Source organism: Oryctolagus cuniculus, chromosome 2 (assembly GCF_964237555.1).
Source record: "Oryctolagus cuniculus chromosome 2, mOryCun1.1, whole genome shotgun sequence".
Taxonomy (NCBI): Eukaryota; Metazoa; Chordata; class Mammalia; order Lagomorpha; family Leporidae; genus Oryctolagus; species Oryctolagus cuniculus.
Window position 1 is genome coordinate 170,746,209 of NC_091433.1, and position 25,602 is coordinate 170,771,810.

Here is a 25,602-nt window from a genome sequence, read left to right on the forward strand (position 1 = left end):
CCAAAGTGGTTTTTCCATTTTGCATTTCCATTAGCAATGAATAAGAGTTCATGTTACTCTACATCCTTGCCAGAATTTAGTGTTGTCTTTTGGATTTTAGTTATTTTAATAAGATGCATTGGTATGTTATTTTTAATGTGCAATTTACCTAACAATGTATAATGTTCAAGGGCAGGCACTGTGGCGAAGCTGACTGAGAAACCTCTTGGGACAGCCACAATTCCCTATCAGCGTGCCAGTTTGAGTCCTGGCTACTGTGCTTCCAACCCAACTCCCTGCTAATGCTCCTGGGAAACAACAGATGACGGCTCAAGTGCCTGCACTCCTGCCACCCACATGGGAGACCTGGATGGGAGGTCCTAGCCGCTGGTTTCAGAATGACCCAGCTGTGGTTTTTGCGGCCATTTGGGGAATGAGCCAGCAGATGGAAGATCTCTGTCTCTCCCTCTAACTTTCAAAAATAAATGAATTAAAAAAAACAAAACAAAACAAAAAAACTTACGTGGAAGATATTAAGGGAATGAAGATAAACTGCAGACTTGGAGATAATCTTTGCAAAACACATTATCTGATGAAGATCTGGTAGCCAGGGTATAAAAAGAACTTAACCTACTAAGCTACAATGCCAGCCTCTTATTGAAGATTATAATTTTAACAAAGTTCAAATTATCAATTTTTTTCTTTCAAGGATCATGTTTTGGTGCTGTATCTGAGTCACTGCAAAACTAAAGATCACCTAGCTTTTTGACCATGCTATCTCTAGGTTTCAATTTACATGATATACTTAGCTTTATGATCCATTTTAACCAACTTTTGAGTGAAATATGAAGCCTCTGTTGAGATCTGAATTTTGCAGATGAACATCCAGTTGTTGCAGCATCATTTGCTGAAGTCTATTCTTTCTCCATTGAATTGCCTTGCTCCTTGGTCAAAGATCAATTGCCTTTATTTATCTAAGTCTGTATTCTGCTTTGTTACACTGATTTATTCCCTTATCAATGACATTAGTGTTGATTTTCTTTTTCTTTTAAAGATTTATTTATTTACCTGAAAGTCAGAATTATACAGAGAGAAGGAAAGGCAGAGAGAGTTCTTCTACCCGTTGGTTCACTTGCCAGATGGCCACAATGGGCGGAGCTCTGCCAATCTGAAGCCAGGAACCAGGAGCTTCTTCGGGTCTCTAACACCGGTGCAGCGGCCCAAGGACTTGGGCCATCCTCCACTGCTTTCCCAGACCATAAGCAGACAGTTGGATCAGAAGTGGAGCAGCCGGGACTCAAACCAGCACCCATATGAGATGCCAGCACTGCAGGCGGTGGCATTATCTACTACGCCACAGCTACACTACAGCGGTGGCTTTACCCACTACACCACAGCACAGGCCCCTAGTGTTGCTTTATAAGTCTTAAATCAGGTAGTCGCAGTCCTCTACCCTTGCTCTCCTTCAGTACTGTGTCAGCTATTCTGGGTATTTTCCCTTTCCATATAAAACTCAGAATTACTTTATCCATATACACATATTAACAGTTTTGCTTGAGGCTGAGTGAATCTATCAACTTGGGAAGATACTTGACAATACTTAGTCTCCCTATCCATTTATGTGATATGTCTCTCATTTCATGTAGATCTTCGATTTCCTGTATCAGTGTGGTAGTTTTCTTTACAAAGATCTTACACCACAGATCTTGTTTGATCCACCTAAGTATCTCATTTCATTAATGTAAATGATACTGTGTTTTGATTTCAAATTCCAACTGTTCCTTGCTATCACACAAGAAAGCATTTGTTTAGTTTTGTATCCTACAATGCTACTATAGTCATTTAATAATTTTAGTAGTTTCTTCAATATTTTCTGTATAATCACATTATCCAAAAATAAAGATACTCAACTATTTTTGACTTACAAAACAATTTTATATGGCTAACCCTAGCAGAAAATGAAGTCTCCTTCTATCAGTCTTCCAGAACACCAACAGTCAAGCTTATACTCTAAAAAAGAGGCCAAGTCTTTTTAGACAATCTGAATAACTTTCCCAAGTTGATAGGGTGTAGTGGGGTAGGGTGGGCTATAGCTACAGACACTAGGAGAAACCCAAGTGAATAGCAGGCTTATTGCCTGAAGCCCCTGTAATTAACACCCTCCATCAAAAAGCTCCATTTGCCCATACAATTGAGCAGCCCCCCCCAACTCTTTTTCTGTTCCATTCTAGTATGAATGGAGAACCCAATATTTGAGAGAAGCTTCCGAAATGAAAGTTTCAAGCAAAAAAAGAAAACAAGGAGCCAGCACTGTGGAGCAGTGAGTTAAACCGACACCCGGGATGCCAGAACTCTGTTTAAGAGCACTGGTTCTAGTACCAGCAGCTTCACTTCTGATACAGTTCTCCGTTAACGTGCCTGGGAAAGTAACAGAAGGTGGTCTACATCCTTTAGCTCCTGCACTCTGGTGGGAGACCCAGATGGGGTTCCAGGCTTCTGGTCTTGGCCTGGCCTAGCCTCAGCCATTGCAGCCATTTGGGAAGTAAACCATCTTAAAGAACTCTGCCTGCTACCTGCCACCTCCCTTTCTCTCTCTGCGCTGTCCCATCTGACACTCTTTCAAAGAAAAACAATAAATCTCAAAAAGAAAAAAGAGAAATATAGAATAAACAGAAACAATGTAGTAATCAAAACTAAGCAAAAGCCTCAATTAATATTCTTTACAGACATAAGAGATGATACTGGGTCTCTGAAACAAGAACAGGAAGCTACAGAAAGGATAAACCACAGGACAACAAAGTGCTTCTAGAAGCTAAAATTATCTGAAATTTCAGGGAAACAGTTTGGAAGATAAATTTTACAAAACCTCCTAGCAAGTAAAAGAAAGTACAAAGAAATGAAGATTAAAAAGAATTTAAAACCAGAAAACAAATATAAGAGGGTTCAACAATCATCCAAATGGGGTGGGCATTGGGGCACAGGGACTCCCACATCTCAGACTGGAGTGCCACTTTCAGTCCTGGCTATTCTGCTTCTGATCCAGCTCCCTCCTAATGTGCCTGGGAAGCAACAACAATGGATCAAGTACCTGAGTTCATCATAACCAGTGGGAGACTCAGATAAAGCTATGGGCTCCCACCTTCGGCAAGGCCCAGCCCAGGTTGTTGGGGTCACTCAGGGCAGTTAACCAGTGATGGAAGCATTCTCTGTCACTGTGCCATTCAAACACATTTTTTAAAAAAATAAACAAATTGGGGGCCGGTGCCGTGACTCACTTGGTTAATCCTCCACCTGTGGTGCTGGCATCCCATATGGGTGCCGGGTTCTAGTCTCAGTTGCTCCTCTTCCAGTGCAGCTCTCTGCTGTGGCCTGGGAGGGCAGTGGAGGATGGCCCAAGTGCAAGGGCCCCTGCACCCACATGGGAGACCAGAAGGAAGCACCTGGCTCCTGGCTTCGGATCGGCACAGCGCTGGCCGTGGCAGCCATTTGGGGAGTGAGCCAACGGAGGGAAGACCTTTCTCTCTCTCTCACTGTCTATAACTCTACCTCTCAAATAAATTAAAAAACAGACAAATCTTAAAGCATCAAAATGAATTATGTAAAAAAATTTTTAAGGCAGATTTGTTTGGCTGTAGTAATTAAAATGCCTCTTGTGACCCCTGAATCCCATACTGGAATGCCTGGGTTTGAGTTCCAGCTCTGCTTCTGATTCCGCTTCCTTCTAATGTCACCCTAGGATGCAGCAGGTGGTGGCTCAAGTGTTCAATCCTTACCACTCACATGGGAAACCTGAATTAAATTCCTGGCACTGAATTGCTCTGGTATGGCCCAGCTGTAATTGTTTTAGGCATTTGGGGAGTGAATTGGCAGTAAGTTCACTTTCTCTCTCTCTTTCAAATAAATGAATACACACACACTTGTGTGTTTGAAAAATACAACAAATAAAGGGAAAACAAAGAATTCTCAGAACTAAAGGGTGAATATTTAGAAAGTTACACACTGAAGGAAAAAAAAAACAAAACACATCAAGCAAATCATTGTAAAAATGTCAGAATGGAGAAGATAAATATCCAAGAAGGTTTGAGAAATAAAAAATAAGTTCAATGCTATTCTGATTCTTGATCTTTCATATCCAATACAAAGCAATACTAGAAGCTTGGGCCCCTGCACCCACATGGGGGACCCGGAAGTTCCTGGCTTTGTGTCAGCTCAACTCTCGCTGTTATGGTCATTTGGAGAGTGAACCAGCAGAATGGAAGACCTCTCTCTCTCTCTGGCTCTACCTCTATAACTCTTTTAAATAAATAAAATAATTCTTTTAAAAAAAATCTTAAATGTTAAAGTGATCATATAGGCAGGATTAAGTGTTAAAGGGATCACATATATAAGACCAAGTGTCTGGTAATAATAATAGATAGAAATAAAAAGGAGAGAATGTGGCTGGCGCCGCGGCTCACTAGGCTAATCCTCCACCTTGCGGCGCCGGCACACCAGGTTCTAGTCCCAGTCGGGGCGCTGGATTCTGTCCCAGTTGCCCGTCTTCCAGGCCAGCTCTCTGCTGTGGCCTGGGAAGGCAGTGGAGGATGGCCCAAGTGCTTGGGCCCTGCACCCCATGGGAGACCAGGATAAGTACCTGGCTCCTGGCTCCTGCCATCGGATCAGCGCGGTGTGCCGGCTGCAGCGCACCGCCCGTGGCGGCCATTGGAGGGTGAACTAACGGCAAAAGGAAGACCTTTCTGTCTCTATCTCTCTCACTGTCCACTCTGCCTGTCAAAAAAAATAAAAAATAAAAAATAAGCAGAGAATGGGACTGGGAATGGGAGATGGAAGAGGAGGTGGGGTGGGAGTAGGAGTGGGAAGAATTAATATATTCCTAAAGTTGTACTTATGAAATTTGTACTCTTTAAAGAAAATGTTTCTTTGGGAAAAAATGGTAAAATGCAATGTAATATAAAATAATAAGATAATGGATTTATTATAAAAAAATACACTGAAGTGGTATTTAGTCTGGTATAAGATGTCCACGTCCCACATCAGACTGCCTGGATTCAACTCCTGGCTCCATCCCCAATTCCAGATTCTTGCTGACATAGACTCTGGTAGACAGTAGTAATGGCTCAACTAGGTTCCTGCAACCCAAGTGTGGAAGACCTGGATGGAATCCCCAGCTCCTGGCTTCAGTGTGGCTCACCAGACTTGTTTCCAGCATTTGGAGAGTGAACCAGCACATGGGAGCTCTAGTTCATTTGCCTCTTAAACCAATTACTATACCATCATACAGTTTTCCTATAAATGACAAAAATGGATTGGGAATGAGGAACTTTTTTTCTGAAAGGTATTGTCAGTTTCTGAAGTTGGCCATGTCTAAGAGGTTTTTATTTGTCCATAAATTCTTAAGAAGAGGAGTTAGAGTCAATGCAAAGAAAAAAAGAGAGGCACACTTCTGTCCAACACTGTTATTTCCAACAGGTGCTATCAAAATAGAAAAATATGAAGTCTCTGCAGGCAACAAATTGTCATTCAGAGTTTTTAAGTACAGTCCAGAGGACCATGTGGTGGAAGCACTGTAGAAGAAAGTCAGTCAGTGATGGACAGTTGAACTACAGAATCCATATTTAGTGAGTACTGTTTTGGATCTCTGTGAGTGCTGTAGTTACAGGCCTAAGAGCAATTCTAAGAGCAAGGCATTCCCTTGTTAATCAGGAACCCCTCTTAGATTTCCAAATTTCCCCCTTATCCAAGAGAGTGGGTCTGAGTATTGAATAGGCATGCTTACCAGTTTATTATGAAGGATATTACAGAAGATACAGGTGAACAGATGCATAGGGCAACTCATGTTCTATGCCCTCTCTCTATATAAATTACCTTCTAGAAACCTCAGCTATATAGCAGCCCTAACAACTCTTTTTTTTTTTTGGACAGGCAGAGTGGATAGTGAGAGAGAGAGAGAGAGAGAGAGAAAGGTCTTCCTTTTGCCGTCGGTTCACCCTCCAATGGCCGCCACGGCTGGCGCGCTGCGGCCGGTGCACCGTGCTGATCAGAAGGCAGGAGCCAGGTGCTTCTCCTGGTCTCCCATGGGGTGCAGGGCCCAAGCACTTGGGCCATCCTCCACTGCCTTCCCAGGCCACAGCAGAGAGCTGGCCTGGAAGAGGGGCAACCGGGACAGAATCCGGCGCCCCGACCAGGACTAGAACCCGGTGTCCCGGCACCGCTAGGTGGAGGATTAGCCTATTGAGCTGCGGTGCCAGCTCCTAACAACTCTTGATATTATTTTTCTTTTCTATAATATCTTGTTGGCATCAATCATTAATGTTTTTGTCTCTTTAAAAACATTAAATCTGGGGCTGGTGCTGTAGCATAATGGCCTGCAGCATCAGCATCCCACATGGGCACCAGTTGGAGTCCCGGCTGTTCCACTTATAATCCCTGCTAATGAGGCTGCGAAAGCAGCAGAGGGTAGCCCAAGTGCTTGGGCCCCTACATCCATCCGAGAGACCCGGAAGAAGCTCCTGGTTATCAGCTTTGGATTAGCCTAGCTCTGGCCATGGCAGTCATTTGAAGAGTGAGCCAGCGAATGGAATATCTAACTCTGCCTTTCAAATAAATATTTTTTAAAAAATTAAATCTGTGCTGGTATTTGGCACAACAATTAAGCTACTGCCTCCAACATTGAGATCCCATATGAGTACCAGATAAAGTCTCAGTCCACTTTGTGATCCAGCTCCCTGATAATGCACCTACGAAGTAGAGGATGATGGGATAAGGGCTTGGGCCCCTGAACCCACATGAGAGACACAGAAGGAGTTCCAGGCTCCTTACTTCAGCTCAGCCAAGTCCTGGGCTATTATGGCTATGAGGAGTACACTAGCCAACGGAAGACCTCTCTCTCTCTCTTTCTTTTGCTGTAACTCTGCCTTTAAAATAAATCAATCTTGGGGGCCGGCACTGTGGCATACTGGACTAAGCCACTGCCCACAGTGCTGGCATCCCACATGGGCACTGGTTTGAATCCTGGCTGCTTCTCTTTTGATCCAACTCTCTGCAATGGCCTAGGAAAGCAGAAAAAGATGGCCCAAGTCCTTGAGGCCCTGCACTCCTGTGGAGACCTAGGGGAAGCTCTTGGCTCCTGGCTTCAGATCAGTCCAACTCCAGCTGTTGCAGCCATTTGGGGAGTGAAAAAGCAGATGGAAGGCCTCTCTATCTCTCCTTGTTTGTCTGTAACTCTGCCTCTCAAATAAATGTTTTTAAAATAAATACATAAATCTTTAAAAAAAGATCACTTTGAAAAAAATTTAAATTTTTTAAAAATTAAAACTACTGTTACCATATATAAATTATTCTACTATAGCCCAAACATTTCTTTACTACTACTGTAAATTCAGTAATAGAAGACATATGGGGGGTTGGCGCTGTGGTTCAGTAGGTTAACCCTCCGCCTACGGTGCCAGTTCTAGTCCCAGCTGCTGCACTTCCAATCCTGCTCTCTGCTGTGGCCTGGGAAAGCAGCAGCAGATGGCCCAAGTGCTTGGGCCCCTGCACCCACATGAGAGACCCAGAAGAAGCTCCTGACTCCTAGCTTCTGATCAACTCAGCTCCGGTCATTGCAGCCAACTGAGGAGTGAACCAGCGCGTGGAAGACCTTTCTCTCCCTCTCACTGTATGTAACTCTACCTCTCAAATAAGTAAAATCTTAAAAAAAAAAAAAAAAAAAGACATATAGGAAAGTGCTAATATAAAGTCCTTACCTCAGGCCTCAAGGAAGGAAGAATGACGATTTCCTGCAAGGCTTGTTTTGCCAACTCTTGACCAGCTATATCATCAAATTTAACAGCCGTTCCACTAAAAACAGAACTTTAGTTAGTTCCACAATAGAAATACAGTGATTATAATATGAAATCTAAGTTCTGTGACATGTAGTTATTTTTAGGTATTGTGTAGTTATTGTTAAATCAGTAAAGCAATCCTTTTCTAAATTTATAATGAGAACTCCTAAGAATATAAATCAAGGTATTTATTATCTATGATAATCTTTTTAAAATGAAATTTAAAAATAAGAATTGTAAAATAAAACACTTTATATGGCAACACTTACTTGTCCACAATTTCATTCATTATAAGGTTTGCGAGATTGCTGTCTACATTTCTGAAATTCTTCAAGTCTTTCTTTTTTCGAGCAGCAGTTGTAGGGGTAGAAGGTTTATTTGTTCTATTTGTTTTTGAAGGACCCTTAAAGTATACAAAATTTTAATGTGACAAAAACCTACATATTTTTTAAAAAACTGATATACTTTTAATGCAATAAACATTTACATAGAAGGAAATAATTTTAAAAATGAATTTAAAATAAAATATACACCATTAAATGAAACAGACTGGGAAAGCAAACAACATAATCCCTAATTAAGGTTCTAAAGAAATTAAGTAAGATTTGCTTCATAATAGCAAGTTGCCTTTGTGGATTAAAAAAAAATCTGTATATTTAACTTAGTGGAAATTGTGGGGAGCAACCCGGACTAGACTGAGCTACTGGAATTAAGACTTATTCTATGCATCTGCTCTCCCACAATATGGCGCTGGGAGAGGAGGAAACAGCTTCTACACAGCTGCCTCCAGTTCAGCCAATAAACTGTAGGACTTGCTCCTGATTGGAGGAGAGCAGCGTACTCGGCGTGTGGGTAGCAGAGTTGGGATTGGCAGAGGAGGACTATAAAGGAGGAGAGAGACGGCATGCACCAGGAACATCTAAGGGGAACATCTAAGGGGAACACCTGTGCAGCCCCCGAGAGAGCCGGCCGGCGGTGTGCCGCTCCCCTGCGGAAGTGGGGAGTGTGGCAGGGGGAACCGCCCTTCCACGGAGGTGGAAGGGATAGTAGCCAACCCGGGAAGAACCAGCAGCAAACCCGGGGAGGGCCGAGCAGACAAAAGAACAGCGCAGGGTCCTGTGTCGTTCCTCCACGAAGAGGGGGAGCGACAGGAAATAAATCAATTCTCTAAGTATTTTTAATAAACTTAGGCAAGCATAAAATATGCAGAATTTCATACTGAAAAAAGCACAGAGGTTAAAGTTACTGTCTCAGAATACCTTATGGGTGGCAGCTGCAGGGCCAGACCCTTGTCTCGCTCCAGAAACCATGGATAAACCACTGCAACTAGGTGCTCTGTGGTGACCTGAAAGACCTGTGGATCCAGTTTTCATAACTGTTTTTGAACGAGGCAGTGAATTACTAGTGTGTGTTAAGGGATCTTTTCTTTTTGGAACAGCTCCACTTTCTATCAAAAAAAAAAAAAAAAAAGGTAAAACCATCAGCATTAGAAAATTGGAGTAAACATTATAAAAGTAATAAAAAAAGTTCAAACTTGTAAAACTAGACTAATATCTGAAATTCAGAAATAATTACATGTAAGATTTCATTCACAACGTATACAAGAGTGCTTATGGGGACTGTCACAGAGGGGATACAAGCATGCTCATTTCATTCTTTTCCTGATGTGCATTTTTTCATTTTCTTATAAAGAAATGTAGTAAGAAACAATTTCACTTGTGGAGACAGAAAGGGGATATAAAAAGTTATCAAGGGGCTGGCGCTGTGGCGCAGTGGGTTAATGCCCTGGTCTGAAGTGCCGGCATCACATATGGGCGTTGGTTCAAGTCCCGGCTGCTCCACTTCCAATCCAGATCTTTCATGGCCTGGGAAAGCAGTGAAAGATGGCCCAAGTCCTTGGGCCCCTGCACCTGCTTGGGAGACCTGGAAGAAGTTCCTGGCTCCTGGCTTCAGACTGGCACAGCTCCGGCTGTTCTGTTCATTTGGGGAGTGAACCAGCAGATGGAAGACTTCTCTCTCACTCTCTCTACCTCTAACTCTGCCTTTCAAATAAATACATCTTTAAAAAAAAAAAAAAAAACCCTAAAAGGTAAGTTTCTTTAAAAAAAAAAAAAGTTATCAAGCTGGGGCAAGCATTTAGTCATTTATCTTAATTGGTTAAGATGCCAATTAAGATGCCTGTGTACTATTTTGGGGTACTAAATTCAATACCATGTTCCAGCTCCTGAATCCAGCTTCCTGGCTCATGTAGATCCTGGGAGGGAGTGGTAATGGCTCAAGTAATTTAGTCCCTGCCACTCAAGTGGAAGCTCTGGATTGAGTTCCTGGCTCCTGGCTTTGGCTCAGTCCTGGCTGTTCACAGCATTCAAGGAGTAAACCAATGGATAGAAAAACCCTCTCTCTTCCTCTCAAGCAAACAAACAAGTAACTTAAAACCTTATCAAGTAAATAAAGCTCACAAACACTGAAGAAACAAAATAAAGTTCAAGGTATCTGTGACAGATTAGACAGGAAAAAAAAAGTATTCTACTTTGGTTTCAAGCCTTTTATGATTGTAGAATACTATGAAAGCCTCCAGCTTGGGCCCATCAAAAGAGCTTTCAAAATTATACAATTTTAACTGGAAGATTATGGGACCAGATTTGTGTATCAGGTTCAGCCAGCACTGTGACAGTTGCATTCCCTATCAGAGTACAGGTTCAAATCCCAGCTATTCTATTTCCAATCCAGCTCCCTGCTAATGTGCCTAGGAAGCTAGAAGATGGACCAGGGCTGGCAATGAGGCATAACAGGTAAAGCTGCCACCTGCAATGCCAGCATCCTATATAGGTGCTGGTTTGAGTACCAGCTACTCCACTTCCAATCCATCTCCCTGCTAACGCACCTGAGAAAACAACAGAAGATGGCCAAAGTGTTTGGGGCCCTGCATCCACATGGGAGACCCAGAAGAAGCTCCTGGCTTCGGTCTGGCCCACCTCTGGTGTGGCAGCCATTAGGGTAGCTATTTTGAAGTCTTTGCTAAATTCAACATCTGAATTCACTAAGAGCTTCCACTGACTACTTTTTTTTTTTTAAAGATTTATTTAATTTATTTGAAAGGTACAGTTATAGAGATGGAGGGAGGGATGGAGAAAGAACGGGAGCGGAAGAGGGAGAGAGAACAGCCAAGGCTGAGCCAGGCCAAAGCCAGGAGCTTCATCCAGGTCTCCTTCATGGGTACTGGGGCCCAAGCATTTTGGCCATCTGCTGCTGCTTTCCCTTTACATTAACGGGAAGCTGGACTGGCTGTGGAGTAGCTGTGAATTGAACCAGAGCACTTCAAGGATACCAATGCTGCAGGCAGCAGTTTAACTTGCTGTGCCACAATGTCAGCCCAACCATTTCTCTTAAGGGTCCTTTCCTACTCTGAAATGTCTAATAATAATGAATTCAAAATTAGACACTGTACATAACACATTCTAGTAATAAGTAGACTGTATCATGACTACATCCTAACAAAGGTGAAATAACTTATCCAAGTGAAACGTTCCAGAATGTTCAGAAGCAACATTAATAAACAAGGCTTGAGCCAGCCAGCTCACTCATTAGGGCTGTGTATTAAACACCAACCTGTATAAACTATGAAGTTAATATGTTTCTCAAAAAAGAAAACAATTAGTGGGGACTTGAAACCACACAAAGTTCAATTTCCTCAAATGGATCCCATGCAGAGAAAGCTATCTTCTTTTGGGGGGAGGGGGGGTACGGCAGAAAAATACAATGGTATCTAACATGCGGAATGAAGATGACAATCAACATAATAAGGCAAAGACATACCAGCTTTTCAGGGTTAGAGATTTTTTATTGTGTATCCTAATAGGATGAGAACCACAAATACGCATTTTTGACACAACTATTTCATGTGGTACTTTTTTTCAAAAACTCCTTTATAAGAATGTCAGTACTTCACAGCTATTCTAAGAGAAACAGGTAAAATACTTGTATTTGTGCTTAAAATGAAATTTTAAATCAGATGTAAGGAGGGATGGGGAAGTGGAGGCAGGCATTTGGCCTAGTACTTAAAGAGGCCTGGGTTTGATCCCCAGCTCTGTCTCCTGACTCCAACTTCCTGCTGATGCTCACCTTGGGGACAGGGGTGATGGCTTAAGTGAATGGGTTCCTGCCACCACATGGGAGACCTGAATCCAGCTCCCAGCTTGTTTCATCCTGGCCCTATCCTGGTTTTGCAGGCGTTTGGGGAGTGAACCAACAGATAACACCTCTCTGTATTCCTTTGCCTCTCAAATAAATAGAGGAATAGGAAGGGGGAAAATAGTCAATGAATCTGCACTTCGAAAACTAAGCCAAAGTGAGAACTTATCAAGAGAGGTAATGCCACAAGGTAGTTGATGAGACCAGCTGACCTCTGAACAGAGAAATCCATTAACTCTACCTAGTTTCTAAAAAACCTTAAATGTTGTGTACTGTATGAATAAAAATGGCAATTGTCTTATAGTCTAACCCAGAGTTTTTCTACTAAGGGTAGTATTTATTTAAAAAAAAAATTTTTTTTTTGACAGGCAGAGTGGACAGTGAGAGAGAGAGAGAGACAGAGAAAGGTCTTCCTTTGCCGTTGGTTCACCCTCCAATGGCCGCTGCGGCCAGCGCACTGCAGCCGGCGCACCGCGCTGATCGAAGGCAGGAGCCAGGTGCTTCTCCTGGTCTCCCATGGGGTGCAGGGCCCAAGCACTTGGGCCATCCTCCACTGCCTTCCCGGGCCACAGCAGAGAGCTGGCCTGGAAGAGGGGCAACCAGGACAGAATCCGGCGCCCCGACCGGGACTAGAACCCGGTGTGCCGGCGCCGCTAGGCGGAGGATTAGCCTATTGAGCCGCGGCACCAGCCCCGTATTTATTAAAATTTAAGCCCTGAAAACGAAACTACTACTGCAAAGGTCACCAACAAAACTAGCTGATGGGGCTGGCGCAGTCATACTGTGGGTTAAGCTGCGGCTTACAATGTCAGCGTGCCGTACTGGAGTGCCTGTTTTGAATTCCAAATGCTCCACTTCTGATTCAGCTTCTGATAATGCACCTGGGAAGGCAAAGGAGAATGGCCCAAATACTTGGGCCCCTGCCACCCATGCAAACTAGTATGGAGTTTCTGGCTCCTGGCTTTGGCCGCACCAGGGACCTGGTAATTGTGGTTCTTTGGGGGATTGAACCAGTGGATCAAAGAGCTAGCTCGCTGTCCTTTTTTCTATATTACTGTACCATTCAAATAAACAAATCTTTAAAAAAGAGCTAATACGTAAGGAAAACTTATATGTAATGAAAGTTAAAATTTTTCTTAAAAAATGTTTCATGGGGCTGGCGCTGTGGCACAGCAGGTTAACATCCTGGCCTGAAGCGCTGGCATCCCATATGGACGCCGGTTTGAGACCTGCCTGCTCCATTTCCAATCCGGCTCTCTGCTGTGGCCTGGGAAAGCAGTGGAAGATGGCCCAAGTCCTTGGGCCCCTGCACCCACGTGGGAGACCTGGAGGAGGATCCTGGCTCCTGGCTTCGGAATGGCACAGCTCTAGCTGTTGCAGCCAACTGGGGAGTGAACCATTGGATGGAAGACTGCTCTCTATCTCTCTGCCTCTCCTCTGTGTAACTCTCACTTTCAAATAAATAAATCTAGCTTTAAAAATAAAATAAAGTACAACAGAAAAAAAGAACGTTAACCATTTAAGATCAGGAGGTTGTACAACATGCAAATAAAGCACTTTAGAAAGTGCTTATTTGTTCTGTGTTTGTACATTGAAATGACTGAGATACTGTATTTCCAACACAGTCCTGTAAAAACAAAAAATTAAATCTACCATTACAGAGTCAAATTTAACACTGTCAGGTAAAAATGGCTGTACTTTGCATGCAAGCTTTATTATTTTACATGTTAGTAACCTAAACTCACCTGACTGGAGATGTCCATTGCGGCATGTCAGGTTAGTACTATCATTATAGACATCCGTTTGTGACTTGGAAAACTGCATAACTGGTTGCAGCTTCTCTATGCAACAAAGGGAGTTAAAAAAGAATAAAATAAACAAAAAGAAAAAATATATAATCAAGAAATAAAATGTGCTTGTGAAAATGAAAAATTATGCAAGGTGTTACAGTGTTGTTACATGATGATTATAGTTTACATCTATAAAAATACTCTTTAAAATATAATTAGTAGAAACCAAGGCATGAAAATAACAAAAATTAACAAGGTAACAGGTGTGTTCAAAATATGCCCTACGCAAGTCTTCTAACTTGAGATACCCACATATTACTATTATTACCAGCAAATAGCTACTAAGTATCTACTATGTTAAAACCACTATGCTGGAATGTATCATGGACACAAATAACTTTATCTGGTCTCTACCACAGACACTTACTTATTAAATGTAATTGGTAACTTGGTCTCTGCGCTGTGGTGCAGTGGGTTAAAGCCATGGCCTCCAGTGCTGGCATCCTATATGGGCACCAATTTGATTCCTGGCTGCTCCTCTTCTGACCCAGCTCTCTGTTAATGCACAGAAGAAAGCAGCAGAGGATGGCCCAAACCTCTGGGCCCCTGCACCCATGTGGGAGACCCAGAAGCTCCTGGCTTCAGATCTGCCCAGCTCCAGCCATTGTGGCCATTTCAGTGGTGAACCAGCAGATGGAAAAAAGACCTATCTCTCTGTAACTCTGTCAAATAAATCTTTAAAAAATGTTACTGGTAACCTACAACACAACAATGTATTTTTTCAGATTTATTTGAAAGACAGTTACAGAGAGAGGGAGAGGTCTTCCTTCTGGCTGCTGGTTCATTCCCCAAATAGCCCCAATAGCTGGAGTTGGACCAGGAGGAACCAGGAGTTCCACCTGGGTCTCCCACATGGGTGTCCAGGATCCAAGCACTTAGGCCATCTACCACTCTTTCCCAGGTACATGAGCAGGCAATTGGATCAGAAGTGAAACAGCTATTACTCAAGTGGTGCTCACTCGGGATGCCGGCATTGTAGGTAGCAATGCTACACCACAACTGCTACACCACAATGTAGACCCCAACAATATATTAAAAAAAGAAAAAAGAAAAAAGAAAAAAGAAAATTTTCATAGCACAAAAAAAGAGACAACTGAAAAAGCTCTATGGGTGAAGTAGCTTTTGAAGGATTTGAAAAGAAAAAGAGAAAGGACATCTAAGGAACAAAACAGTACTTTTTAAAATCAGCACTGCAGGAAACTATGAATGTTGAAGAGATACTGTATTTCATTACATGAACTAACATACATCAGGCAAAAAATAAAAGCAATGAAGGCCAGCAGTGTGACACAGCAGGTTAAGACTCAGCTTGCAAAGCCAGCATCCAATACGAATGCAGGTTCAAGTCCGGGCTGCTCCTTCTCTGATCCAGCTCCCTGCTAATGTACCTGGGAAAGCAGCAGAGGATCCCCATGTGGGAGACCTGGATGGAGTTCCAGGCTCCTGGCTTCAGTCTTGTCCAGCTCCAGCCACTGACATTTGGGGAGAGAATCAGCAGACAGATCTCTCTGTCTCTCTCTACTTCTATTAACTGTGCCTTACAAATAAATAAAATGTCTTTAAAAAATAAGTAAAAGCAACAAGGCAGAGTGGAATAAGCAAGCCACAGAACTCTGTCTATGTCTCCTATCATTTGTTTACCAAACACATAGACAGTTGTAAACATAAAAACTACTTCTAAAAAAAACACCCATGGGCCGGCGCCGCGGCTCACTAGGCTAATCCTCCGCCTAGCGGCGCCGGCACACCGGGTTCTAGTCCCGGTCGGGGCACCGGATTCTGTCCTGGTTGCCCCTCTTCCAGGCCAGCTCTCTGCTGTGGCCTGGGAAGGCAGTGGAGGATGGCCCAAGTGCTTGGGCCCTGCACCCCATGGGAGACCAGGAGAAGTACCTGGCTCCTGCCTTCGGATAGGCGTGGTGCGCCAGCCGCAGCACGCCGGCCGTGGCGGCCATTGGAGGGTAAACAAACGGCAAAAGGAAGACCTTTCTGTCTGTCTCTCTCTCTCACCGTCCACTCTGCCTGTCCAAAAAAAAAAAAAAAAAAACACCAAAAACAAAACACCCAAAGACAATGGTAATAGAAGGTGTGTCTGGGCTGGCGCCCCAGCTCACTAGGCTAATCCTCCACCTGCGATGCTGTCACCCTAGGTTCTAGTCCCGGTTGGGGCGCTGGTCCAGTCCCGGTGCTCCTCTTCCAGTCCAGCTCTCTGCTGTGGCCTGGGAAGGCAGTGGAAGATGGCCCAAGTGCTTGGCCCTGTGCCCACATGAGAGAACAGGAGGAAGCACTTGGCTCCTGGCCTCGGATTGGCACAGCACGCCAGCCATAGTCGCCATTTGGAGGGTGAACCAACAGATTGAAGACCTTTCTCTCGGTGTCTAGGGAAGCAAAATGGGTGGCTGGGACACACTATGTTTATACTTGAACCTTTAAAGTTTTGTACCAGAGGCAAGTGTGGCCCAGCAGGTTAAGTTGCAGACTCTGGCATTCCATATCAGAGCGCTGGTCTGAGTGCCAGCTGCTCCACTTCCATTACAGCTTGCTACTGACACATCTGGGAAAGGATCAGAGGATGGCCCAAATAACTGGGTCCCTGCCACCCATATGGAAGATCCAAATGAACTGCCAAGCTCCTGCCTACAGCCCTGGCCATTGCAGCCATTTAGGGAGTGAACTAGCAGATGCAAAGTCTGTCTCTGCCCTTTTTTTTTTTTTTTTTTTTTTTGACAGGCAGAGTGGACAGTGAGAGAAACAGACAGACAGAAAGGTCTTCCTTTGCTGGTGGTTCACCCTCCAATGGCCGCCGCGGCCGGCGCACCGCGCTGATCCGATGGCAGGAGCCAGGTACTTCTCCTGGTCTCCCATGGGGTGCAGGGCCCAAACACTTGGGCCATCCTCCACTGCACTCCCTGGCCACAGCAGAGAGTTGGCCTGGAAGAGGGGCAACCGGGACAGAATCCGGTGCCCCGACCGGGACTAGAACCCAGTGTGCTGGTGCTGCAAGGCGGAGGATTAGCCTAGTGAGCCGCGGCGCCTCTGCCCTCTCTTCCTGTTGTTTCTGCCTTTCGAACAAATATACAAACATTTTGAAAGTTTTATGCCATATGCCTACATCACCTACTTCAAAAGTTAATCAACTAAACATTTAAGAAGATTCTTTGAACTGTACCTCCACTTCAAATAACAAGAAAAATCTCCCAAGACCTGCGTCTAGGGGTGGGTGTTGTGGCACAGTGGGTTAAGCTACCACTTGGGATGTCTATATTCCATACTGGAGTGCCGGTTCACTCCTTGGCGACTCTGTATCCAACTCAGATTCCACTAATGCATCCTGGGAGGCAGTAGGTAATGGCTCAAGTATTTGGGTATCTGCCACTCATGTGGAAGACCTGAATGAAGTTTCAGGCTCTTGGCTTCAGCCTGGCTTAGCCCTGGCAATTGAAGACAACTGGAAAGTATACCAGTAAATCCAACATTGATCAAATGATCAACTTTCTTTCAGTAACTCTGCCTTTCAAATAGATGAAAATAAAACAAACATTAAAAAAAATCTGGGTCTAGCACCTGAAGTCCAAAAGAGGAGCATTGAGACTTTCTTTGCCAGTCTACAGCACTGCTACTGCACTCAGTTTTTCTACTTAAGTCATCAATCTATATGCTAGTTGACCTATACACTGCTCCACCACCTAACAATGATATGACCTTGTTTTAACTTCAATTTCTTGAGATCTTAATGATTAAATAGAACAAAGTATATAAAGTACAGTTGCTACTCTGCACCCATGATAGGGACTCAGTTTTTACATTTTCATTTTAAAGTTCCCACAAGCAAGCACCACACTTGGTTTATGGTACTACCACATAATTTTGGAACAGGTTAAATAGCAGTTACCTTTTTTACACAAAGCATAAAGTACTGCAGTTTTTTATTCCAGAATTGGTTGATAAAATATACTTTTGAGCTTTTTATTTTTTTGGATAGCTAAGAGGTCATCTGATTTTTCTAAATGATAATAATCTTTAAACAACCATACTGAGAAAGAAACCATTTGTTAGAAATATAACTTAGAAAAAACACAGATTTGTAAATGTCTTAACAATTAACACTCTGATTTAACAAAAAGTTCACTGAATTATTAATTATATAGTAAAAATACCAAATTAAATTCTCAACTTTAATAATTAATAGGGAGCCAGCGCCGTGGCTCAACAGGCTAATCCTCCGCCTAGCGGCGCCGGCACACCAGGTTCTAGTCCCGGTCAGGGCGCCGGATTCTGTCCTGGTTGCCCCTCTTCCAGGCCAGCTCTCTGCTGTGGCCCGGGAAGGCAGTGGAGGATGGCCCAAGTGCTTGGGCCCTGCACCCCATGGGAGACCAGGAGAAGCACCTGGCTCCTGCCTTTGGATCAGCGCAGGGTGCTGGCCGCAGCACACTGGCCGCGGCAGCCACAGGAGGGTGAACCAACGGAAAAGGAAGACCTTTCTGTCTGTCTCTCTCTCTCATTGTCCACTCTGCCTGTTAAAAAAAAATAATAATTAATAAGGGGGTTGGCACCTTGGCATAGCAAGTAAAGCCTCCACCTGCGGTGCTGACATCCCATATGGGTGCCAGTTCTAGTCCTGGCTGTTCCACTTCTGATCCATATCTTTGCTATGGCCTGGAAAAGCAGTGGAAACGGCCCAAGTCCTTGGGCCCCTGCACCCACGTGGGAGACTTCGAAGAAGCTCCTGACTCCTGGCGCTGGATTGGCCCAGCTCCAGCCAAGCTCTGGGGAGTGATCCAGTGGATGGAAGACTTCTCTCTCTCTCTCTGCCTCTGCCTCTCTGTAACTCTGCCTTTCAAATAAAATAATAACTTTTAAAAAATAAATAAGCCTAGCCGGCGCTGTGGCTCAACAGGCTAATCCTCTGCCTTGCGGCGCCAGCACACTGGGTTCTAGCCCTGGTCGGGGCGCCAGTTTCTGTCCCGGTTGCCCCTCTTCCAGGCCAGCCCACTGCTATGGCCCAGGAGTGCAGTGGAGGATGGTCCAAGTGCTTGGGCCCTGCACCCGCATGGGAGACCAGGAGAAGCACCTGGCTCCTGCCTTCGATCAGTGCGGTGCGCCGGCTGCAGTGCACTGGCCGCGGCGGCCATTGGAGGGTGAACCAACAGCAAAAGGAAGACCTTTCTCTCTCTCTCTCTCACTGTCCACTCTGCCTGTAAAAAATAAACAAACAAACAAACAAACAAGCCTAGGCCACGTCTTCAAAAATCCATCTATTTCTATGTACAAATAAAGATTGATTAGGCATACATTTCAAGCATGCATATTCAAACAGACTTATTATATCCACTTATACATTAATTGATACCTAGAAGTTGTAAACGGTCCTTGGCCATGACTAAATTTGTCATCATTTTAGCTTGAAGGCGTCTAGCTCTTTCACACTGTTCACCTAAAAGAAAAAGGAAGAAATTTATTAAAATATCCATGTTTCAGGGCTTACATAACAAGTAAAGCTGCCGCCTGTAGTGCTGGTATCCTATGTGGACAACAGATCGAGTCTCAGCTGCTCCACTTCCAATCCAACTCTTGGCTACAGCCTGGGAAAGCAGAAGAATATGGTCCAAGTCCTTGGGCCCCTGCTCCTATGTGGGAGACCCAGAAGAAGCTCCTCGCTCCTGGCTTCGAATCGGCGTAGCTCCAGCCATTGTGGCCATCTGGGGAGTGAACCAGTGGATGGAAGACCTCTCTCTCTCTCTGCCTCTCTCTAAATCTGCCTTTGAAATAAGTAAAATAAATCTCTAAAACAAAACAAAACAAAAAAACGTTTCAGCCTGTGCCTTGGTGCAGCAAGTTAAGCTGCAGCCTGCAGTGCCAGCATCCCATGTAGGTGCTGGTTCAAGTCCCAGCTGCTCTACTTCCAATCCAGCTCCCTGTTGATGTTCCTGGAAAGGTAGCAGAGGATGGTCCAAGTCCTTGGGCCCCTGTACTCATGTGGGAGACCTGGAAGAAGCTCCTGGCTCCAGCCTGGTCCAGCTCTAGCCATTATGGCCATTTGGGGATTCAATCAGCAGATGGATGATCTCTCCCCCTCTCTCTCCCTCTTTAATCTCCATCCTCTCTCTGTAATTTTGACTTTGAAATAAATAAATCCTTTAAAAAATGCATGTTTCCCTAAGTAATTCTTTCAAGAAAAATATCACCCCAATTATTCTCAGGGCGAGTCAAGGTCTTAACAAAGAAATTTTTTAAATATTATTTTCAAATAATATCCACAAAAAAAAGTTAGTTCCTTTTGACAGTTTCAGATCTATTGTAGTATTATATTGAGTTCACAAATATTTCACAGAGCCTAAGATATTTTTCCCTTACATTTCAAAATACTTAATATTGGGATGCATTTTATACTGTCAACTTAATGCTATCAGTCAGGCTGCAGTAGTAATGCTTATCATTTCCTGTGCCTGCATAAATTTGGTCATAGCTACTAATACTGTTGTCATATCTACACCCACAGAAGAGTAACATGGCCAGCTTGCTAACAGTAGGTTAAGCTGCCCCCTGCCTTTTTTAAAAGATTTATTTATTTGAACGTCAGAGACTAACACAGAGAGAGAAGGAGAGGCAGAGCGAGAGAAAGTGGTCTTCCATCCGCTGGTTTACTCCCCAATCTGCTGCAATGGCTGGAGCTGTACCAATCCGAAGCCAGGAGCCAGGAGCCTCCTCCAGGTCTCCCACGCGGGTGCAGGGGCCCAAGCACGTGAGCATCTTCCACTGCTTTCCCAGGCCACAGTAAGAGCTGCATCAGAAGTAGGGCAGCCAGGACTCGAACCAGTGTCCATCTGGGATGCCAGCACTGCAGGCAGTGGCTTGACCTGCTTTGCCACAAGCTGCCCCTTTCAATACCAGCATCCTATATCTGAATGCAGATTCCAGTCCCAGCTGTTCTACTTCTGATCTACCTTCCTGATCATGCACCTGGGAAGGCAGCAGAATTTGACCCAAGTACTTTGGACCCTGCCACCTATGCAGGGGACCAGGATGGAGTTTCTAGCTCCTAGCTTCAGCCTGGCCCAGTCTTAGCTGTTAAAGCCACTTAGGGAGGGAACCAGTTGATTACACATTTCTTTTTGTGTCTCACCCTCTCTCTGCTGCCTCTGCCTTTCAAACAAATCATTACATCTTTAAAGAGCACACTTAAAGATAATATTAGACTCTAATTTCAATTTGATGTGATAGGAATGTATGGATGAGCAATAACTGCTTCACTTTGGAAAAGCCAACTATGAGGTTGCAAATGTTTTGCCTAGCATTTAAGATACTGGTTGATACACCTTTATCTGGTACCAGAGTGCCTGTGTTTGATACACATGTCACTCCAGCTTCCTGCTAATGTAGACGCAGGAAGGAAGCCATGATGGCTCAAGCAATTGAATACCTGCTACCCAGCTCCTGGCATTGGCCTGACCTAGCCCAATCTGTTGTAGGCAGTTGGGAAGTAAACCAGTGCTCACTCACTCCCTCTCAAATAATTTTTTTAAGATTTATTTTAATTATTTGAAAGAAAGAGTTAAAGAGAGAGGTAGATTCAGAGAGACAGACAGACAGACAGACAGATGTCTTCTATCTGCTGGTTCACTCCCCAAATGACCACAATAGTCAGAGCTGAGCCAATCTGAAGCCAAGAGCTTCTTCCGGGTCTCCCACGTGAGTGCAGGGGCCCAAGCACTTGGGCCATCTTCTACTACTTTCCCAGGCCATAACAGAGGGCTGGATCAGAAGTGGAAAAGCGAGGACTCAAACCAGTGCCCGTAAGGGATGCCGGCACTGCAGGCTGGGGCTTTAACCTCCTGCGCTACAGCGCCAGCCCCGTCAAATAGATTTAAAAAAAAATTTTTTTTTTTTTTTACCACCTTTTTTTTTTTTTTTTTTTTTTTTTTTTTTGACAGGCAGAGTGGACAGTGAGAGAGAGAGACAGAGAGAAAGGTCTTCCTTTGCCGCTGGTTCACCCTCCAATGGCCGCCGCTGCAGCCGGCGCACCGCGCTGATCCTGGCAGGAGCCAGGAGCCAGGTGCTTTTCCTGGTCTCCCATGGGGTGCAGGGCCCAAGCACCTGGGCCATCCTCCACTGCACTCCCTGGCCATAGCAGAGAGCTGGCCTGGAAGAGGGGCAACCGGGACAGAATCCGGCGCCCCAACCGGGACTAGAACCCGGTGTGCCGGCGCCGCAAGGTGGGAAAAAATTTTTTTAATGCCAACTGTCAATCAAAACAAAACATTAATAGTAATGTTTTAATATATAACCAAGAACACTATCCACAAGTACAAAAGGAGTTTATGGATCAACTATTCCTTCCCTTCCATACTAAGGAAAGGATTAGTATAAAAAATAAGTTTAAAACATCAGACTGATCACCAATAGTAGGGCAAAGAGGACACAAGTAATGTACTAGTAATAACCAAAACAATCAAGCCTGAGCATATTTGGTTATAATTTCATTTTAGAGCAGGTAAAACACTAAATGTAAGCCTACAAATGTTAAACGTTTAAATATTTTTATTAAGAAAAATAGATCTGAAGGCCGGTGCTGTGGCATAGCAGGAAAAAAGCTGCTGCCTGCAGTGTCAGCATCCCATATGGGTGCTCGTTCAAGTCCCAGCTACTCCACTTAACAACTAAAATGCTGTTAGAGGAATAAATTTTATTTAAGAAAAATTTATTTTATATTGAGTTTTTAAATATATTTGCTGTTAGAAAACAAACACAATTTCGGTAATAATTGTTCTACTTCCGATCCAGCTCTCTGCTATGGCCTGGGAAAGCAGAAGATTGCCCAAGCCCTTGGTCCCCTTAACCCACATGAGAGACCTGCAAGAAGCTGCTGGCACCTGGTTCCAGATCAGCCCAGCTCTGGCCATTCCGGCCATTTGAGGAGTGAACCAGATGATCAAAGACCTCTGTCTCTTTCTGCAACTTTACTTTCAAGTAAAATAAATAAATCTTTAAAAAAAAAAAAGGGGTGGGGGGAGGAGGAATGAAGAAGAAAAGAAAAAAAAAAGAGAAAGAGAGAGAGGAAGGGAGAATGGGAAGAAGGGGCGGGGGGAGAAAAAGAAAGAAAAGATCTGGGGCCAGCATAACATAATAGGTAAGACCACAGCCTATAACACCAACATCCTATGTGGGCACTGGACCTGTACCAGCTGCTCTATTTCCGACCCAGTTTCCTGTTACTAGCCTTGGAAAAGCAGCAGAGGATGGCCCAAGTGCTTGGGCTCCTGCTTCCCATGTGGGAGACCTGAAGAAGCTCCTAGCTTGGCCCAGCCCTGGCCATTGCACCATATGGGGAGTGAACCAGTGGATGCCAGTGGATGGAAGATCTCTGTCTCTTCCCTGTCTTTATTTCTTTCAAATAAATAAATAACTCTAAAAAACAGATCTTATATTAGGGCAATCAGATGAATACAGAAATCCCCCCAAATCCACAACTTTTCTTTCTCAGCTATTTATTACCTGAAGTCAACCATGGCCCAAAAATATTAAACGGAAAATTCCAGAAATAAACAATTCCTATGTTACAAATTGTAGTCTGAGTTGTGTGATAGGTCTCAGGCCATCCTAGTCCATCCCATCTGGGACATCAATGATCCCCTTCTTTGTCCAGCAAATTCACACAGTATATGTGCTACCCATCTGCCAGTCACTTAGTAACTGTCTTGGTGTCGGTCTAGCTAGGTCAGTACTATCTGTGTTTTCACAAACTGGGAGTCTTGGAACATACTATTCTTGAAAAATGGGGGACAACTATACAATTAGGGATGGTTATAAGCAAATGTAAATATCACTTTACCTTGTCCTGTAACTATGACAGCAATTCCTTTTTCTAGTTCTTCAATACCTTTCTTATACCATTCTACAGCTTGTTCCTTCTGCCCTGCTTTAAAACAGAAATAATTATTTGTATATATCATAAGCATAAAAAGTAGACTGCACATTTCCCAAAACATGCTGCTGATACATAAAGAATAAAGTTTGATCAAGTAAGTCTGAGAAACATCACTGTCTACCTTTTAGTACTTTTAGCATCTTAATGTGTACATAAATCTCTAGAAGAAGGAATAATATAATCATAGTGTTTCTCAAAATTTTATAGCTCTGAGTCCCTTTATGCTTATCATCTCAAAATATTTATACTAAAATGCTGTTAGAGGAAGAAATTTTATGTAAGAAAAATTTATTTTAAATGAGTTTTTAAATATATTTACTGTTGGAAAACCAACACGATTTCAGTAATGAGGAAAAAAAAGCACTGTTTATCTAATTATATTCAAATCTGATGTAATACATTCATTGTTCTTTACTTTCTAGAGTAAGTTTTCATCTAACAAATGATTGCATCATGAGAACTGGTACATGTAATTACAAATGTGATACTGAGCAACACATTCCTATTTTTTCTAACCAAATGACTTATTTACGACATAAATTCACATTCTAAGTTTAGCTTAAAAAATCTAAAAATTAAGCATAATCTAAAGGCATATAAGCACAGATACTTCTTGTAAAAGGACACTTACATGACAATCTCATTGTTTTTGAAAATTTTTTTCCTGTCCTTAGACTCTGCAATGCCTCAGAAGTGGCTAATACTAAGATATAGTAGGGAAAAGGTAGAAACCAAGTTCCTCGTTTAACAGCTCATGGACCCAATTAAGTAAACAAAAATTTGTCATTCCTCAGTACTATTTGAATTTCAAGATCAATAAAGCATCATTACTCTCTCAACAACATAAAATAAGTCTTCTTAAAATCAGGACTAGGTTGGCACTATGGTTCAATAGGCTAATCCTCTGCCTGTGGTGCCGGCACACCGGGTTCTAGTCCTGGTCGGGGCGCCGGATTCTGTCCTGGTTGCCCCTCTTCCAGGCCAGCTCTCTGCTATGGCCCGGGAGTGCAGTGGAGGATGGCCCAAGTCCTTGGGCCCTGCACCCACATGGGAGACCAGGAGAAGCACCTGGCTCCTGGCTTTGGATGCAGCTCAGTGTGCCAGCCGCAGCGCACTGGCCGCAGCAGCCATTGCGGGGGTGAAACAACAGTAAAGGACTGACATTGTAGAACGGTGGGTAAAGCTGCAACTTTGACACAGGCATCCCATAGGGGCACAAGTCTGAATTCTGGTTGCTCCACTTCTAATCTAGCTCCTTGCTAATGTGCCTGGGAAAGCAGTGGACAGCCCACGTGCGCGGGCTCTTACACCCACATAAGGAGACCCAGAAGAAGCTCCTGGCTTTAGACTGGCCCAGCTCCAGTTACTGTGGCCATCCAGGAAGTGAACGAATAGATGGAAGATATTCCCCCCCGCCGCTTTTCTCTACCTTTGAAATAAATACATTCAAAAAGAAGAAATGCTATTTTCTGGGCCGGCCCAGACCACTAGCATCCCAGCAGGGCTCTGGTTGGAGTCCTAGCTATACAACATCCAGTCCAGCTCCCTGCTAAATCTCCTGAGAAAGCAGCAGAAGATGGCCCAAGTACTTGAGCCCCTTTAATCTAAGTGGGAGACCCAGATGAAGCTCCTGGCTCCTGTGACCATTTGGGGAGTGAACCAATGTTTGGAAGATTTCTTTCTCTGCTTGCTTCTAACTCTACGTTTCAAATAAATAAATTATAAATAAAATAAATGCTATCTCCCAATGAGTGTCTGTTTTCTACTCTTTCTTCCATTTGCTCATCCTGAAAAAAAAAATCACTAACTAAATACACTGATTACCATCCAGCCCCTT

The 25,602-nt window shown here is 43.7% G+C and overlaps 1 protein-coding gene across 4 annotated transcripts in view; it reads right to left on the reverse strand.

Moving 5' to 3' along the window:
• SPAST (spastin) overlaps positions 1-25,602 on the reverse strand; it is a 68,610-nt gene that overhangs the window by 28,639 nt on the left and 14,369 nt on the right. Inside the window, exons 2-7 of one of the 4 annotated variants that reach the window (XM_070069269.1) lie at positions 23,670-23,753; positions 19,191-19,274; positions 13,739-13,834; positions 9,062-9,249; positions 8,072-8,205; positions 7,725-7,818 (exon numbers count right to left, since the gene is read on the reverse strand). In XM_070069269.1, the coding sequence (XP_069925370.1) occupies positions 7,725-7,818; positions 8,072-8,205; positions 9,062-9,249; positions 13,739-13,834; positions 19,191-19,274; positions 23,670-23,753 (680 nt within the window). Of the gene's footprint in view, positions 1-7,724; positions 7,819-8,071; positions 8,206-9,061; positions 9,250-13,738; positions 13,835-19,190; positions 19,275-23,669; positions 23,757-25,602 lie in introns of all 4 variants that reach the window. The other 3 variants (XM_070069268.1, XM_070069271.1, XM_070069270.1) reach the window with 3 other exon arrangements.